The sequence below is a fragment of the Amblyraja radiata genome, chromosome 29 (genome assembly GCF_010909765.2).
Source record: "Amblyraja radiata isolate CabotCenter1 chromosome 29, sAmbRad1.1.pri, whole genome shotgun sequence".
NCBI lineage: Eukaryota > Metazoa > Chordata > Chondrichthyes > Rajiformes > Rajidae > Amblyraja > Amblyraja radiata.
In genome coordinates, this window is record NC_045984.1 from 21,681,519 (window position 1) to 21,701,133 (window position 19,615).

General features: G+C 42.0%; 1 protein-coding gene across 6 annotated transcripts in view; it reads left to right on the forward strand.

Moving 5' to 3' along the window:
- Positions 1-19,615, forward strand: part of nfic (nuclear factor I C) — a 453,772-nt gene that overhangs the window by 146,202 nt on the left and 287,955 nt on the right. For all 6 annotated transcript variants that reach the window (XM_033046834.1, XM_033046836.1, XM_033046830.1 and 3 more), the window contains exon 2: positions 15,693-16,224. In XM_033046834.1, the coding sequence (XP_032902725.1) occupies positions 15,693-16,224 (532 nt within the window). The remainder of the gene's footprint in view (positions 1-15,692; positions 16,225-19,615) is intronic.

The window sequence follows — 19,615 nt, forward strand, 5'->3', positions numbered from 1 at the left end:
TGTCAGAGGACTAATAACGTTGGGACACACAGTGCATAATGAATGCCAAAACTCTTTGGAGTTTTGAAAAACATAGAGACCTTAGTGTACAAGTTCAGGGACCCCTGAAGGTGGCAGCATTGGTAGATGAGCTGATACTAGCCTATATGAGCCAGGCCTTACAATACAATAGCAGGTAGGTTACTTTATAAAAATAATGATATCCTAAACGGGAGGTCTGTGTACAATTCTGGTCGCCGCACTATATTTTGGACTGGAGAAGATTCATGGCCATTTAAGGGCCAGGTCCCACTTGGGCATCGTTTACGAGTCATTTACACGACATCATTTATGCATCACGACGCGCGCATGGCGTGCATTACGCGCGCGTGGTGCGTGATGACGTAGGCAGTGACGCGCGGTCGCGTGCGGCGCCCCAAGATTTTGGGATTCACAAAATCTTCGCGCGCCACCTGCATATCGCGCAAATGACGCCCAAGTGGGATAGGCCCTTTACTGTGATGTTGCCTGGGATGGAGTGTTTCTACAATGAAGAGCGATTGGATAGTTTATGGTTGTTTTTCCTTGGAGCGGAGGGGGGAAGGGGAGAATCTGATAGAGGTGTACAAAGTAATGAGGAGTAAAGATGGGGTAGTTAGTTGGTGAGGAACATTACCCTATAGCAGAGGTGTCAACCCTTGTAAGACAGAAGCTTTGGGGTTAGAGATTTGGAGAGGATTTGAGGATGTTCCAGATTCCATCCCTGCCTTTGGATGAAAAATCATCCTCAAATCTTATTATTAAATATTGTGAGACTCTCTGCCTCCATCACCCCATCATAATATTTAATGTGTCAAAGGGATCTACAGGATTCACTGCCTCAAAAGGGCAGCCAATATCATCAAAGACCCACACCATCCTGTCTACTCTCAATTCTCTCCTACCATTGGGAGGAAGATACATGGGTCTGAAAACCTTGACCTCCAGGTTCAAGAACAGCTTCTTCCCAGCAACCATCAGGTTCTAGAAGACTACACAACACTAACCTCAGCAACTCTGAACTATCTATTGACTGTCTTTGGTTGTACTACAAACTTTTAGGTTTATTATTGTCATGTGCAACGAGGTACATTTAAGCGCTTTGCTTTCCAATCAAATCAGTTAATACTATACATTAATACAATCAAGTTAAACTCAAGATCAATAGATCGAGCAAAGGAGAAGATACAGAGTGGGGAATAGATTCTCAGGATTGTAGTGCATCAGTTCCAGAGACAAAAGTCCAATATTTGCAGTGTGCTAGAGGAGATTCGGACATTACCCCAGTGTATGGCAGAACCATTATGGTTATTCATTTATTACATTTTTTAAAATATTTTTTTATCTGTGTGTATTACATTTTCAACCCTGCAATGCTGCTGTAGGCCACTGTCTTAATCCATTTAATTTACCTCTTAAGTAATTAATTTAGCTCAAAAGTTTAATAAACCAGCTGGTGTCGGGAATTCACAGGCTGTGAGAAATGTTTCTCAGGTTCCAAACATGCGGATAGACTTTGTTCATAATCAGCTTTCCGCAGAAGTCAGTGTTTCTGCAATTTAGTTTACACATCTTTAACATTTTGGTATTACCCATCCACAAAATATCACTTCTGGTTATGAAGTTTGTCTTATTTTTCCATTATGAATTCCTTTGTCCAATTTATAACCCAAACTGCTTTTGCAAACTTATAGCACTGTAAATCTTGTCAGCTCTGGCCCCTAACATCTGTATTTTCTATAAAATCATGGAACAGTACAGGAACAGACCCTGAAGCCCACAATGTCGGTGCTGAGGACGATGCCAAGATAAACTAATCTCAGCTTGCACATGATCCATATTCTTCCATTCCCTGCATATCCATGTGCCTATCTAATAGCTTCTTAAACGCCATCATGTCTGTTTATTTTCGAGATTCAGCATGGAAATAGGTTCTTCGGCCCACCAAGTCCACACCTATCATCGATCACCCGTTCACACGTGTTCTAAGTTATTCCACTTTCATAACCACTCCCTGCGCACTCGGGGGTAATTTACAGAAGCCAATTAACCTACAAACGCGCAAGTCTTTGGGATGTGGGAGGAAATTGTAGCTCCTTGAGGAAATCCACGCGGTCCCAGGGAGAACGTGCAACGTCCTCTCAGACAGCACCCGAGGTCAGGATCGAACCTGAGTCTCTGGCACTGTGAGCCAGCAGCTCTGACCACTGTGCTACCGTGCTGCCCTCATGTGTCAAATAACTTTTTGCTCTATCCTGCAGGGAAAATACTTGTTGCAAATAATTTTTCATATTAAAATCCACCCAAATAATGCTATTGCACATAATCTAGTCCGAGCATCATTCTTGATCAGTAAGCATGTCAAGGGTTATGGGGAGAAGACAGGATGGGTTCCCTCTAATGTGTTTGAGAGGGAAAAATAGATCAGCCATGATTGAGTGGTGGAGTAGACTCTATGGGCCGAATGTTCTATTTCTGCTCCTATAACTTATGAACTAATCATATAATATTAAGGTAGCCATAAATGCTGGAGAAACTCTATGGAGCGAAGGAATAGGCGACATTTCGGGTCGAGACCCTTCTTCAGACTGATGTGGAGGGGGGGGAGGGCGGGAAAAAGAAAATGAAGAGGAAGAGGCAGTAGGCTGTGGGAGAGTTGGGAAGGGGAGGGGAAGGAGGGAGAAAGCAAGGACTACCTGAAATTAGAGGTCAATGTTCATACCGCTGGGGGTGTAAACTACCCAAGCGAAATATGAGGTGCTGCTCCTACAATTTGCGGTAAACGTATGTCTGAATTTACAAATGACGATTGAGTATTATCATAGTTTGTTTCACCTGAGGTCTACCCATGGCCATGTTTCTCGGAGTGCAATGAACTGGTGATTGACTGTAGCTGTGCGTGGGGCCAAACGCAGTTGGTGTTGGGATCGATACTTGTTTGAATTTATTCAAAATGACAGGTGGGTGGAAGAGCCAGGCAGCACTGTTAATGGGTGATTGTTGCATTTCATAGCTCAACGAAACCTCCTTGATCAGTAGTCTTGTAGCCCTGTGGTGCTGTCTGCCTACCCGTTTCAAGTTAAAAAAATCTGTTTGACTGCTGAACCAAATTTAGCTCAACAAATGTCTTTCATATTGGATAACTGATCCTCTACAGTTCAAACAGCTTTGATCAGAGTTTTTACAGCCAGAGATGGATAGACAAACTATTATTTAGTTTGTGAGGTTATCAGTGTGGCTATGTAGCTTTGTTCATCAAGCATGTTCACTATACATCCTTTAAGAGTTCAGATTCTGTACAAGTGCATTATAAAACTATGGAACTGCTTTAACACAATGAAGTATGTAATTTCACAATGTATTTTCAGGACTTCTTGTTTTGAAACAAGAACAGCAGCTCTTATTTCACTTGGGCAGCTTACAACCCAGCAGAATGATTTCTCTAACTTCAAGTAACTTCAAGTTCGCTATAACTTCAATTAGTTTCACTGTTGTCCTGTTGGTTCCACTGTTTGTATCACTCGTTATTACCTTCTCCACAGCCAACAATGGACCATTGTGGGCTCCACCTTTCCTTGATCATTGATGCTGACTTTGATTTGTCCTTTTGAATACCTTTCATTCATTTGTCCTTTGACCCTTTTCATATCTTTCGTTTCCCTCTTCCCTGTGAATCTCAATCTGAAGAAGGGTCTTGACCCGAAATGTCTTCTATTCCTTTTCTCCAGAGATGTTGCCTGACCTAATGAGTTATTCCAACATTTTGTATCTATCTTTGGTGTAAACCAGCATCTGCAGTTCCTCCAATTCCTTCCTGAAGTTTTTAATGACAATTCAAGTTTTGGTTTAATATTGTCATGTGTACTGACTAGTGAAAAGCATTGTTTTGCACGCTCTTTAATCCGGTCAAATAATATTATGCATGAACACAATGAAATCAAACTCAAGTAAAACAGATACAGCAAAGGGGAAGATACAGAGTGCAGATTATAGTTCTCAGCGAGGCAGCGCATCAGTTCCAGAGACAAACTCTGATGTCCCCAGTGGGGTGGAGGTGAATCGGACAGTACCCAAGCTTATGGAAGGACTGTACCGAAGCTGATAACAGAGGGGGGGAAGCTGTTCCTGAGTCTGGTGGTGTGCGGACTCTGGTGGTGTACTTTAATGTGAGAAGGGGCAATATTTGAAGGAGATGTGTGAGCCAAGTTTTATTACACTGTGTGATGGTGCCTGAAATGTGCTTTTGGTGGTTTTGATACGATTATGGCATTTAATAAGCATTTAGATAGGCACATGGATATGCAGGGAATGGAGGGATATGGATCATGTATGTACAGTACAAGCAGAGGAGTTTAATTCAACTTGACATCATGTTCAGCACAGACATTGTGGGCCGAAGAGCCTGTTCCCATGCAGTTCTGTTCTGCGTTCAATCTTCTCGTATACAGAATACTGAAACACATTTTGAACATGACCCACACCGTATTAATAACAGATTTTGCAGTTGTGATCAGGGTTTGAACCACTGTGCTATATTTAGCTTAAGAGTCATAGAGTCACGCAGCAGGAAACGAGCCCTTCGGCCCAACTCATCCATGCCAACCATTATGCCCATTTGCTAGTCCCATTTGCCTGTTTTGACCCATATCCTTTCCCATCCATGTACATGTCCAAATATCTTTTAAATGTTGTTATTGTACCTGCCACGGTGCCCCACACATCTCCTCTAAACTGTCCCTTTCGCCTTAAAGCTAAACCCTCCAGTCTTTGACATTTCCACCCTGCGAAAAAGGTTCTGAATGTCCACCCTACCTATGCCTCTCATAATTTTACATACTTCTATCAGATCTCCCCTTAGCCTCTGGCATTTTAGAGAAAACGACCCATATTTTTCCAAAGAGTCACCCAGCGGGTCGGGACACTTCTTCAGTATAAACCAACATCTGCATTTCCTTTCTGCACACCATTTTTTCCAAACTCTCCTGTTAGCTAATACCTTCTAATCCAGACAGCATTCTGGAAAACATCTTCTGTACCCTCTTCAAAGCCTCCACACCCTTCCTGTAATGGGGTGACCAGAACTGCACACAATACTCCAAATGTGGCCTTACCAAAGTCTTATAAAGCTGCAGCATGACTTTCTGACCATCATCAAAGCACTCTGCACCTATTTCAGGTCATGACCTGGCAGCCTTCAACTCCTAGTCTTCCAAAATTTCCAATTGCCTTTAAGGTAAAATCTTTTCATGTCTTTGCCACCCTTTCATGTATTTTTCTGTTCTTGACTGTCTCACTGCTTCTTTTAAACTTAGTTCCTCCTAACATCATCTCTTATAGAAATGTTTTGCCTATTCATTGATTGCCTGCAGGTACTGAGGATTATTTCTGTGCAATTTCTTCCTTGAATTAATTTTTCACCCTTCCTCAAGACTGACATTAAAGTTTAACTTGCTGACCACAGTTTCTCAGCCTCTCCATTCTACCGATGTCTCTGTACAACCAAGTGTCCAATTTTGTCTTTTCTGTAGAAACAAGAAACTGCAGATGCTGGTTTACACAAAGTGCTGGAGTAACTCAACGAGGCAGGCAGCACCTTTGGAGCCTTCCTCCAACATTCCTTTCTTTGGCTTCACAATTGGCCACTCGACAATCAATCTGTCTCACACCTTCTGCTTTTATCTCTGGACTTTGTTCTAACAATCTGCTTATCAAACCCTCCCCCTCACAGATGTGTCCATATTACCATGCTTTATCCTGCCAGCTTTCTCTCAGCTTTCTCTCCCTTCCCCCTGCCCCGTCTCCCCTCCCCTCTCCCCCTCTCCCCCTCTCCCCCTCTCCCTCTCCCCCCTCTCCCCCCTCTCCCCCCTCTCCCCCTCTCCCCCCCCCTCCCCCTCTCCTCCTCCCCCCCTACAATCAGGCTGAAGAAGGGTTCCGATCGAAAACGATCATGTTCCCCACAGATGCTGCCTGACCCGCTGAGTTGCTCCAGCATTTTGTATCCTTTTGGGTTGTTTTTCCATTTTGCTTCTGATGCACCTCTGGGATTCTTTTTAATTTTATGTCATGGATATGCTAGCTTTTATTGATGTGGTTGTAAAATTACTCCTATTTTCTTTTGATTCAGATTGTAAGATTGAATGTCACACATATGTGACCACAGAACCTTTAGTGTTTATAGATGCTACATAAATGTCTAGTCCTTGCTATTTTTGTAGATAAAATGGTTCCAGTATGCATGCCAATTAAAATTCGGTCACATTTATCACACTTTTTTTTCACCATCACTATGGCCACCTTTTCTGTTTTGATTTTGAGACTAATCATCTTTGTGGCACAGAGGCACAGCTGGTAGAGCTGCTGCCTCACACTGCCAGAGACCTGGGTTCAATCGCGACCTCAGGTGCGGACTTATCAGCTAGAGAGCGATCCTGACCTCCCATCTCCCTCATTGGAGACCTCTGAACTATCTTTAATTGGACTTTGTCAGATCCTCTTGCACTAAATGTTGTACCCTTTATTCTTTATCCTTTATCTGTGCACTTTGGACGGCTTGATTATAATCTTGCACAGTATTTTTGACAGGATAGCAACCAAACAAAGCTTCTCACCATGGTACTGGTGACAATAATAAACTAAACTAAGACTGTGTGACTGCGCATGCTCCCTGTGACTGCATGGGTTTCCTCAGGGTGCTCTGGCTTCCTCCCACATCTCAAAGACGTGTAGGAAGGAACTGCAGATGCTGGTTTGCACCGAAGATAGACACAAAATGCTGGAATAACTCAGCAGGACAGGCAGCATCTCTGGATAGAAGGAATGGGTGATGTTTCGGGTCGAGACCCTTCTTCAGAGTAATTGGCCTATGTAAATTGCCCCAAGTGTGTAGGCAGCGGATGCAAAAGTGGGATAGTCACATCGAACGAGTGTGAACCTGCGATCATTGATGGGCATGGACTGAGGTGGTAAAGGCGCTGCCTTGCCTTACTCATGAGTGCTGCGGCGTGTGATGTCCATGTCATATCCTCAGAGATGTGGACTCCCAGATATTTAAAACAGCTCACCCTATCCACAGTGTTCCCATTTATCCTCAATGGAGTGTACGTCCTCGGATGATGTGCCCTCCTAAAGTCCACGATCAGCTCCTTAGTTTTTTTGATGTTCAAGAGGAGGCTGTTGTCCTGGCACCAGAGTGCTAGATCAGCCACCTCCTCCCAGTAGGCCTTCTCATCGTTGTCTGAGATCAGGCTGAGATCGTTGTCTGAGATCAGGCAGCAGCTCTACCAGCTGCAGTCTAGATTTTACCATTTTAGCGGTGCTGGTACACCGATCTGTCACAATAAGAAGCTTTGTCTATATTAATGTCAAACCCACATGGTATCTATCCTCTATATATCTTTAAATGGCAGCTTTTAAATTCATTGACAATGCCTTTTGATCCAAGAATACAAAGCACTTAATTTACAAGGTAAGGAAATAGTGAAACAAGATGTTTCAACAGATTTTTTTCAGCTATTGCATCTGACCAATATCGTAGCTGATTACAAAATAAATTGGCGTCCAATTTTGTGTTCTTAGATGACTAAATGATGCATTTAAATAAATAGTGTTTTTTTATTGTTGTCGTCTGTTCTTGCTGAGTGCGTGGTTGGGTGCCATGCTGGCTGTTTGCACAAATTTTGTATGAACTCGTATACCAACAAAAATTATAATTAGCTCAGAGATTTTGAGTCTTCCTGGATACTGGAGCGTTCCATTGCCTATGAGCCTTTGTGTTTTATTTTGTTGCTGTGCAGATGCTATTTTTAGAGGGTCTGTACAAAGTCACCGTGACACATGACAGCTTGTCTATCTTTGCCACTGACCACGTTGACAGCAGAAAACTTTTCAAACCTAGAGTGAACTTTAGGAAACATGATAGAAATTTGGACTGAATAATTTTACCCTCGAACTTAAAAGAAAGAATGGCTCCAGGAATGCTGAGAAACACTTTTTTTTTTAGTTCAGTTTAGAGATACAGAGCAGCAACAGGCCTTTCGGCCCACCGAGTACGCACCGACAAGCGATTCCCGCACGTTAATACTATCCTAAACACACCAAGGACAATTTACATTGATACCAAGCCAATTAACCTACAAACCTGTACGTCTTTGGAGTGTGGGAGGAAACCGAAGATCTCGGCGAAAACCCACACGGTCACGGGAAGAACATAAAAACTCCGTAAAGACAGCACCCGTGGTCGGAATTGAATCCGGGTCTCTGGCACTGTAAGCGCTGTAAGGCAGCAACTCTACTGCTGCGCCATCGTGTCGCCCTTATCTTAGGGCGGCACATTGGTGTTGTGGTAGAGTTGCTGCCTTACAGCAGCAGAGATCCGGGTTTGATCCCGACCTCGGCTGCAGTCTATATGGGTTTTTGCACGTTCTCCCCGTGACCGTGTGGGTTTTCTCCAAGTGCTCCGCTTTCCTCCCACACTCCAAAGACATCCAGGTTTATATGTTAATTGGCTTCTGCAAATTGTCCCTAGTGTCAAGAATAGAACTAGTGTACGGGTGATCGTGGTTGATGTGGACTCGGTGGGCTGAAGGGCCTATTGCCACGCTGCAAAGAGTGACGCAGCCAGTAGTGTAGCTGCCTCACAGTGCCAGAGGCCCAGGTTTGATTCTGACCTCGAGTGCTAATTGTATGGATGTTGCACTCTACCTGTGACCACGTAGGTTTCCTCTGGGTGCTCCAGTTTCCTCCCACAGCCCCCAAAGACTTGGTATGTGTGTAGGTTAATTAGCCTCTGTAAATTGCTCCTGGTGTGTAAGAAATGGATGAGATAATATAAATTAGGTGTCAATGGATGGCATGGGCTCGGACGGCCGAAGGGCCTGTTTCCATGTTGTTCTTTCAATTCAGTTCAAATCAATTTCACTAGAGTCCTTGTTCTGTAATAAAAGTGCCAATGAGCAAATTACTAACTGGCAAAGCTGTTTATGCACAATAGCTCCACCAATGTTGTTGATGGAGTCTGTTGTAAAGAGATTTAGTAAAGAGTCTGTTGTAAAGAGATGTAGGTTATTAATTTAAGAATCTACATTTTTTATTGCTGTGTATTCCTGAAGATTGTTACACCAAAATACTAGTCGTGGAATAGTTTTAGTGGTGTATACAATTTCATGACTTTTAGTTTGTGTTCTTTAAGCAATCTTTGGCCTGACACCTTAAAATGTTACAGTTGCACAAGACGTTGGTGAGGCCACACTAGATGTATCATAGACACAATGAACTGCAGATGCTGGTTTACAAAAACGAACACAAAAGTGCTGGTATAAATCAGCAGGTCAAGCAGCATTTCTGGAGGATATGGATAGGTGATGTTTTGAGCGGGGGCCTTTCTTCAAATTCAGAGAGTATTGTGTTCAGTTTTGGTCAACCTGCATTAGGAAGAATGTCATTAAACTGGATAGAGTGCAGAGAAGACTTAAGAGGATGTCACCAGAAATAGAGAGCCTGAGCTATATGGAGAGATTGGGCAGGCTAGGCCTTTATTCCTTTGAGATAGAAGGCTGAGGTGTGATCTTATAGAGGTGTATAAAATCATGAGGGGTATAGTTAGGGTGAATACACAGAGCCTTTTTACTCTCTCTACATCAATGCCATTAAGACTCATTAATTGTTTACCTTCCTCTTATATTCAACCTCCCAAAGCCTGAATTGCTCTGGTTTACAATACAAAGGCACACTACCATTTCAGAGTCAATTAGGAAGAAGTGATAGATCACTGATTATGAAAAGAAAAAGTCATCTTGAAGAGCAAATGTGTTTGACATCGTAAATCAATCAGAAATAACCTTGTATTAAGCCACTTATTCAGGTTTGCATGGACCGAATGCACATTTGATTTGATAATCCCACTCCATAGAAAAACAAGTCTGATCTACAGAAGGTAGATAAATAATTTTTATTTCTTCATTTATGAGACAGCAGCCAGTTAAACATTGCCAGATGCAGATCGTGGTCTGCACATGCAGGGACTAATTTGTTTTGATAACTAATGTGTTACTGTGCAAGATCCTAAATGGACATTATGTACTTCAAACGAGCATTGACATTAATGCACAGAGAAGGATGCAGTAAAAATGGGGTTCCCAACCTTTTTCGTCCTGTTTACCCCTGGCAACTTTAATAGCACATAAGAGTATTATTTCACTTATTTATGAACAACTAATGATGAACAGATACCAGAACCAAACACAGTCAGTCAATGAGAAAAAAATATGTACAAATCCAGAATCAACAAATACCTGGGGGTAAATTTACCCCAGGTTGGGAACCCTTGCAGTAAAGGATCACACCTGCCAGATATCCCTTGCACTCACTGTGAACCAAAGGGAAAGGAAATGCCTGTAAATTTTGTCTCAGGTGCTGACTTGCTCCAAGAATGAGCAAGGGTGGTAGAGTGGATCAACAAGTCGAGCTGCTGCCTCACAGCGCCAGAGACCCAGGTTTGATCCTGACCTCTTGTGCTCTTTATCTGGGATTTGCACGTTCTCCCTGCGACCGTCTAGGTTTTCCACGGATGCTCCGGTTTCCTCACACATCCCAAAGACGTGCGGGTTGATAGGTTATTTATCCTCTGCGAATTCCCTTTCGTGTGTAAGGAGTTGATGAGAATGTTGGATAACATAGAACTGGTGTGAACTGTTGATGGATGATCAGCGTGGACTCGATGGGCCGAAGGGCCTATTTCTATGCTGTTTCCCTAAACTAAATTAAGCAAAGCTCTTGTGAGTGTTGGACTTGGGCAGATGGTTGAAAATCAAGGACCTTGCACTCATGAAATCTGACTGGCTCTAAACAGCACTAAGCTGGAAGCAGCTGCATTTTAAAATGATTTCACGCAAGGTAATAATATTGTTATCAGTCCAAAATAATAAGTTACAGTGATCAGGCCATCAGATTGATGTTGCGTTTGGTCCCCATCCTTTGCTTTGAACTTGTAACTGAATTGATAGACTTGGGCACTTGTACGACCAGCTCCTGTGTTGTTGTTCCTTTTTAATATGTAAAAGAAGGAGCCAAAATATCTCCTGTTGCTTATAATCACAAAAGACTGCACATACGATGAGAGAGTCTCAGCTTGGATATGTTTTATTGTGGTGGCCTACACTGCTAGCTGCTGGTAACTGATCAATGTTTTTGAAACCGTTTGCACTAACTTTTCATGCTAAGGTTTTCCAATGAAATAAAAAGTTCCAATCGATTCAGGAACATGAATAGAATAAGATATTTTTTTAAATAACCAGTTATTTCAAAGTCCCTTTGCATTAATGGTAGATGAATAACTAGTCGGAATCTCCCATTTTAATATAATCCAGAATTAAGTCCAAGACCAAGTTCCTCATCTGTACTGCAATTTTCACACGGCTATGCATGTTTCTTCTTGAAATTTTATTTCTCAGGGTAAATGCACAGAAGCGTTTACCCAGAGTAGGGGAATCAACAACTAGAGGGCATACTGTAGGTTTAAGGTGAGAGGGGCAAGATTTAATAGGAATGTGAAGGGCAACTTTTTCCACACAGAGGTTAGTGGATCAAATGGAACAAGCTGTCAGAAGAAGTAGTTGAGCCAGGTACAATAACTCAATTTAAAGGACATTTAGACAGGTACGTGGATAGAAAGGTTTAGAGGGATATGGACCAAACACGGGTAAATGGGACTAGCTTAGATGGGACATCCTGGTTGGCTTAATGACACTTTCCCTACAATAATGTGATCAAAACTGAACACAGTATTTCAAGTGCAGCCTCACCGTATTGTACAACATCGTGTTCCAACTTCTAGGTACAATTCCCTGACTGTTGAAGGTCAGCGTGCCAAAAGCCTTCTTAACCACCCTATCTACCTGGGATGCTGCCTTCAGGGAACAATGTAGTCGCACCTCTGGGTCCCTTTGCTCTACAACACTCCCCAGGGTCCTGCCATGCACTATGAAGCCCTGGTTTAACTTCTCAAAATATAACACCTCATACTTACCTGAATTAAACTCCATTTGCCATTTATCAGCCCACCTGGCCAACTGTTCAAAATCCGGCCTCAATTCTTGATTACCACCCTCGCTGCCTCCGATACAAACCTATTTTAGTGTCATCTGCAAACATACAAATCTTACTAATTGTGGCTTGCAGACAGGAAGGATGACAAATTTAATTCACTGGAGGATATTAGTGAATTAATCTAGTAGTTTCGTAGCTGCTGAACTTTTGTTATATAAATTCCAGAATTTATTTCTGTATTTAAATATCAATTCCCCAGCTGTCAAGGTGGGATTTGAACAGGTGTCTCTGGAGTTGCTGCCAGACAGCACCCAAGGTCAGGATTGAACCTGGGTTTCTGGCGCTGTGAGGTAGCAGCTCTACCATCAGTGGACCGCCCCTGATTTTGTTCCAAATTGGCCCATCACAAATCAGAGTGGAAGAAACCTGCCGATGAGATCCAGTTGACTTTGGATTGTTTTCTCTGGAATGTCGGAGATTGAGAGGAGACCTGATAGAAATATATGAAATCACGAGAAGCATAGATAGGGTAAACATTCAGAACCTTTGTCCCAGAGTGGAAATGTCAAAAACGAGCTTTGTGGTGAGAGATGTTTAAAGGAGATGTGTGGGGCAACTGTTTTTTTACACAAATGGTAGTGGGTGCCTGGAGCGTGCTGCTGGGGCTGGTGGTGGAGGCAGATACAATGGTGGAATTTAAGAGGCTTTTAGATAGGCAAATGGATATGGAGGGATATAGATCATATGCAGACGAAGAGATTAGTTTATCTTGGCATCATGTTCGGCACAGACAATGTAGGCCGAAGGGCCTGTTCCTGTTCTGTACTGTTTTAAGTTCTAATATGTCATGTCAATGCTCTTCATCATAATAAAATAATGAGCTATGTTTATAAATGTGTGATCATGTATTGGAGCTTTGTAGTGGAGGCAAAATAGCAATTTGCGGTTAGATTTTGCTTAGGATAGTGTTGCCCAATGTTGAGAATACATTTTATTTTTTTAGAAATATGTAAACTTTAAAGGAACTAAGCATTAGTTTAGTTTAGTTTGGAGATACAGTACGGAAACAGGCCCTTCAGCCCACCGAGTCCACACCGACCAGTGACTCAAAGCTGCAGGAATCCCGAGGGGCCTATTTCCATGCTGTATCTCAAAAGTCCAAAAGTCTAAAGTGTACAGGGAAAAGTTTTTGTTTGCATGCTATCCAGTTAAAGAAAAGACCACACATAAATACAATCAAGCTATCTACAGTGTACAGATAAAGGATAAAGGGTAAATAAAGATTTAAAGGCATATTGCGATTGTAATGTGTGACAGCAGATCCTCTGCTGAGACCAGCATGCAAAGAGTCGTCTGGCTTCAGCACCATCTTGGTGGGGCTGTCCCATAGACAAAGTCCAATGTCCTCAATGGGGTTGAGGTGAATTGGACAATACCCTAGCTGCTGGAAATACCATTCAGAAGACTGATAACAGAGAGATCGAAGCATGTCCTTAGTCTGGTAGTGCACGCATGCAATCTTCTGTGACTTTTGTTTGATGGGAGCAGGGAGAGGAAAGAATGACCGGGCTGGGAAAGGTCTTTGATTATGTTTGCTGCTGTCCTGGTGCAGCATGAAGGCAAAGGTGGGAGACTGGTCTGTGTGATGGACTCAGCTACATCTACAACTCTCTGCAATTTATTGTAGTCTTGGGAAGAGCTGTTTACATATCTTTCAGATTAGCTCATTGTTCTTACCACCCAACCCTCATTGTTCTTGCCACCTCTCTGTGCAACCTGCAGCAAACCTGTTTCCTCCCTCGTCTGGTTGTCTTGAAATGCAGCCTCAGTTTCTCTCTCCACAGATGCTGCATGATCCTGTACCCTTTAATGTCGGCCTTTTTATCCATCAACAAATAAAAAATCTTCTCAGCTTTGGAAGATTCTATCTTAAGCCAAATTTAACTATTGCACATGTTTAGCATGTTTAAAAACATGTTTAAAGGTATCATATCAATAAAGTTAGGACAGCACAGTGGCAAAACTGGTAAAGCTGCTGCCTCACACATATAAATCAGAGCTCTTTTCCCTTTATCTTGATTGTTACTCCTGGGTTAGAGTTGCTGTCTTACAGCGAAATGACTATCATGTCTGACTCCCCCACCATTGCAGTATTTTCCATTCCAAACCAATCAACTGTATAAACTGCGGCCTCACTGCACCAGTCACGGGTTCAATCCTGATCATGGGAGCTGTCTTTGTGGAGTTTGCACGTTCTCCCTGAGACCACTTGGGTTTCCTCCGGGTGCTCCAGTTTCCTCCCAGGTGCAGATTTGTAAATCAATTGGCCTCTGAAAATTGCCACTAGCCTGTAGATACAGGACACGAATGTGGGATGACATAGAATCAGTGTATACAGGTGATCAATGCGGACTCGATGGGCCAAAGGGTCTTTTTCCACGTTGTTTCTTTCAATCAATCAATCTTCAAAAACAAAGCAAGTTTTTGTATCCTGATGCAAAGTAATTGATCTGAAAGCAGAAGCTGCCTAACCTGCTGAGTGCTTCCGGCATCACCTGGTTTTGTTTCAGATTTTCAGCATCTGCAGTTTTTAACTTTTTGATGAGGAAAGGACAGTTGTGAGATGAGACTTTTCCAGCTCTGAGAGAAATGGACACTCTTATTAAACTTCACATTGTGTTTTGTTGCTATATTCAGACGCCTTCCATGCTGTAACAATTTTGTGATTCCGAGATTTTTTTTCATAAAACCATACGATTATAATAAATGCACTGGCAGTGGATTGTAGTAGATAACATTATGAGACCACAGAAACGGTAGAGAGTTTGGACCTTTTTTCCAGGGTGTAAATGTGAAAGGGTAGAGGGCGTAGCTTTAAGGTGAGAGGGGTCAAGTTTACAGGAGATGTGAGGCGTTTTGATTTTTAAGTTTTTAAAAAAAAAAATATTTTTATTTTATTAGAAGTAAGTACAATTGTATGGCACCAAAGTGCCTAATATATCTTTTCATAATACATTTTATGTACAGCTTCTTATTTTTTTTTTATTATAATAAAGAAGAATAAGAAAAATAAATTAGATAATAAAGGATAGAAAAACGTGAGATATATAATGTGTGAAAAAGCAAAAAAAAAGAATGAAAGAAGAAAGTTGAAGAAAAGAAAATAGGAAAAAGAGAGTAAGAAATAAAAAAAAGAAGTAAAGAGATCATTATTTATAACCTTGACCATCCCTCGTCCAGTCCTGAAACAGTTAGCTTTTACAATTGTGTTGCACCATATGATTCCAAAAAGACGACAATTGGAGACCAACTCGTTATGAATTGGTCTGATTTATCTATTAGGAGGAATACTTTTTTACACAGATGTTGGCGGAAGCCTGGGACACGCTGCCAGGGGTGGTGGTGGTGATGGAAGATGATATGACAGTGGCATTTGGATAGGAGCCTGGATATGTGGGGAAAGGGAGGGATATAGATCACGTTCAAGCAGATGAGAGTTAATCTTAGCATCATGTCCGGCAGGGACATGGCGGGCCAAAGCCAAAGGGCTTGTTTCTGTGCTGTACTCTTCTGTGTTCTGTGTTCAGAGTTATTTACCACCTCCTCTGAAACTTTGTGATCTCTTTCACCAGGATGAATTCCATCCATTCATCGAGGCACTTCTTCCGCACGTCCGTGCGTTTGCCTACACATGGTTCAACCTGCAAGCTCGGAAACGAAAGTACTTCAAGAAGCACGAGAAGCGGATGACAAAGGATGAGGAGAGAGCGGTGAAGGACGAGTTGTTGAGCGAGAAAGCGGAGGTGAAGCAAAAGTGGGCCTCGAGGCTACTGGCCAAACTGCGCAAGGACATCCGTCCAGAGTACCGTGAGGATTTTGTGCTGACCATCACTGGGAAGAAGGCTCCCTGCTGTGTTCTCTCAAATCCGGACCAGAAAGGCAAAATAAGACGCATAGATTGTTTACGGCAAGCGGATAAAGTTTGGAGGTTGGATCTGGTGATGGTGATCCTGTTTAAAGGGATCCCTTTGGAAAGTACTGATGGAGAGCGTCTGGTGAAGTCCCAACCGTGTAGTCACCCCATGCTGTGCGTTCAGCCCCATCACATAAGTGTTTCAGTTAAGGAACTTGATTTATACTTGGCATACTTTGTGCAAGAAAGAGGTAAGTGATTTCATGATCCGTTTTGAAAGTTTGACTTATCCCACTTCTCCTTCTCCTACTGCAGTCAATATGAAAGCTTGCAAAGTTTCTTTGTGCAGAGGCGTTGTGTTTTGAAATGTTGATCCCAGTTATTTGGCACATTACACTTAATAAACACGCATCATGCAGTGCAGGTGACGTGATGTTCATATGTAATGATGGAAATAATGGGCCAAGCACAATCCCATATCTAAACCAAAGCCAATAGACCTTGTGCTAACATACTGTTTGATTGTATCAATAACTGGATGGAGAAATGCCTCATTTTTAATGAAAGGTAGTTTGGCTGCGAATGTTTTGATCTTGCAGGTCAGTCAGTTAACGTGTCTTTCCATGTTTTACTCCATGTCCGTTTGTACACTTTAAAACTGCTGCATTTTTGCTCGTGCCTTCTGTCAACAGGATTAACAGCTGGAATGTAACATTATTTGAAAACTATGCGAACAAATCATCATAATGTTTAGAATTGTATACTTGTTCGTTGTCAAATGTAGAGCCAGTTAGATTGCAATTATTTTATTAGGGACGATCAAATGAGTGTGAACTTGAATAAGTGAACTAACATACATTGTTAGATAACGTTCCTTAGCATGAGGTTTAGGGTCAGGGTTATCATACTTCAAATAAGAAGGTTAATGTCTACGTTAGAATAGGGGCCCTAAATAGTTTATCTCAAGTTTATCTCATGTCAACAGTAATAATTTCTTGCTTTTTATTGCAAGTTTATTGCTTTTAACTAAAATTAAAATCTAAAATGTGATTTATTTTTTCAAAAGTGTGCAAGTTATTTTGCAAGGGGTCTGATTTCCTAGAATCTTGTGTTCCTGTGGATACTGCCCCCTCAAATCCAGTGGGATTACATTAACTGGACGTAAATAATGGGTTTCAGTACTGTGAGTGCAGTAGAGGTCAACGACACAGTATCGATTCTGTTCACACCTGAATGTATCAAAAGCCTCATTTATGCTGCTTGTGATTTTCTACTTTGATCTGAGTTGGCAAGGACACTTTTTTGTGTCGTTATGTTCCTGGACAAATCAATTTCAAACCATGGCTTTTACCGCACAGCTAATCCAATATACAGTATCTTCTATAGAATTACTGGGAACAATGGAGTTTACTGAGACTTTTCCTTGCAGAGGATGCAGTGTGCAATTTTTGGACTGAATCAGCATAGAACATGATAATACTGTGCCGTTGTTTTTGTGTAGTAATTTTTTCTTTCCTGTTTGTTAAAAACTAGAGGTGATTTCTAGGCACAAATGCCATGTTATCTCAGGTCCGTAAGGATGGTTAATGTTGGGTGCGGTATCGGGTAAAGTTGTCTGATCTGACAACTGGTCTTCCACTGCACGTTACTTGTTGGAACAGGTTGAGCTTGTATCATGTGTAAGGGCGTGAGTTAATGTTTGCTTTCTGTTCCTTCAGAGACCCGTGTAGATGGGATAAATGAGGAGAAATTATAAAACGTAAGCTTTGATTGCTCTTAAACCTCAATAAGGGAAAATGGATTTTGTAATCCAACAATATACAGTTTCCAAGACAAGTGGTGTTATTTATTTAAATATAGCATGATGTGCAATCTTGATTTGCAATATTTTAAAGTTTTTTTTACCATCTGGTGAAAAATTGAAAACACAATGATTAGATATCTTAATAAAAGATTAGTGCACAAAATGTCAGTTTCCAGAGAAAATAAAAAATTAATATAAATGGAAGATTTTTTAGCAACAATAAGTAGCAGACAATTTAGGTGAAGCGGGTATTGAGAGACATTGGCGTTGGTTTATTCTATGAATGAATGAATGAATAAGTTTATTGGCCAAGTATGTATACATACAAGGAATTTGCCTTGGTGCTCCACTCGCAAGTAACAACACGACATACAGTAACAATTAAGAATGACACATAAAACATGAAACATTAATAATAAAACATTACAGTTTAAGAGAGATTCGATTCAAGATTCAAGAGACATTTATTATCACATGCACCAATTGGTACAGTGAGATTTGAATTACCATACAGCCATACGAATAAAAATAACACATTATACAATAAACATGTGAATTAAATAAAATACCAGAGCAAAATGAGGCTACAGACTTTTGGTTATTGAGTAGAGCTACTACTCGTGGAAAAAAAGCTGTTTTATGTCTGGTTGTGGCGGCTTTGACAGTCCGGAGTCGCCTTCCAGAGGGAAGTGCTTCAAAGAGTTTGTAGCCAAGGTGAGAGGGATCAGATATGATCTTACCCACTCGCTTCCTGACCCTTGCAGTGTACAGTCTGTCAATGGGGGGAAAGTTGCAGCCAACAACCTTCTCAGCTGATCGGACGATTCGCTGCAGCCTCCGGATGTCGTGCTTGGTGGCTGAGCAAGACCATGATGGAGAAGGTGAGGACAGACTCTATGATGGCAGTATAGAATTGGACCATCATTGCCTGTGGCAGATTGTGTTTCCTCAGCTGCCGCAGGAAGTACATCCTCTGTTGGGCCTTTTTGACCGTGGAGTTGATGGTGGCCCCCCATTGTTAAGGTTGTTACGAAGGCACCAGGACGCCAGCTGTGACACGTCCAGTCTGTAGGCAGATTCCTCCCCATCCTGGATCAGCCCAATCAGGGTTGTGTCGTCCGCAAACTTGAGAAGCTTGACAGAGGAGTCTGTGGAGGTGCAGTCGTTGGTGTAGAGAGAGTAAAGGAGAGGGGAGAGTACGCAACCCTGCGGCGCTCCTATGCTGAGGGTCTGCGTGTCTGAGATGTGCATGCCCAGCCTCACACGTTGCTTCCTGTTTGTCAGGAAGTTGGTGATCCACTGACAGAGGGGTTCAGGCACAGTCAACTTGGAGAGTTTGGAGTGTAGTAGCTCTGGCACAATGGTGTTGAATGCAGAGCTAAAATCAACAAACAAAATCCTTGCATAGATCCTCTGGCGGTCCAGGTGCTGGAGGATGAAGTGTAGACCTAGATTGACTGCGTGATCCACCGATCTATTGGCCCGATATGCAAACTGCGGGTTGTGATATATTTCAGCTTGGCACGTATATCGGGCTACAGCTAAAAGATTTGTTTGCTTGCTATTCAAATCATACTATACATAAGTACAATCATGCCATACTATATGTGATTACATGAGTACAATCAAGTACAATAGGTGATGCAAAGAGAACAATATTTGAGTGAAGAATAAAGTGTTTCAACGTTATAGTTACAGAGAAAGTGCTGATTTAAAAGAAGTGTAAGGTCCTAAATGAGGTTGGTTGGAAGATTGGGGCTACGCTCTAGCTCATGGAACGATGGTTCAGTAGTTTGATATGAATTGAGCTGGTTTTCGTAAATGGTGAAATATTGAGG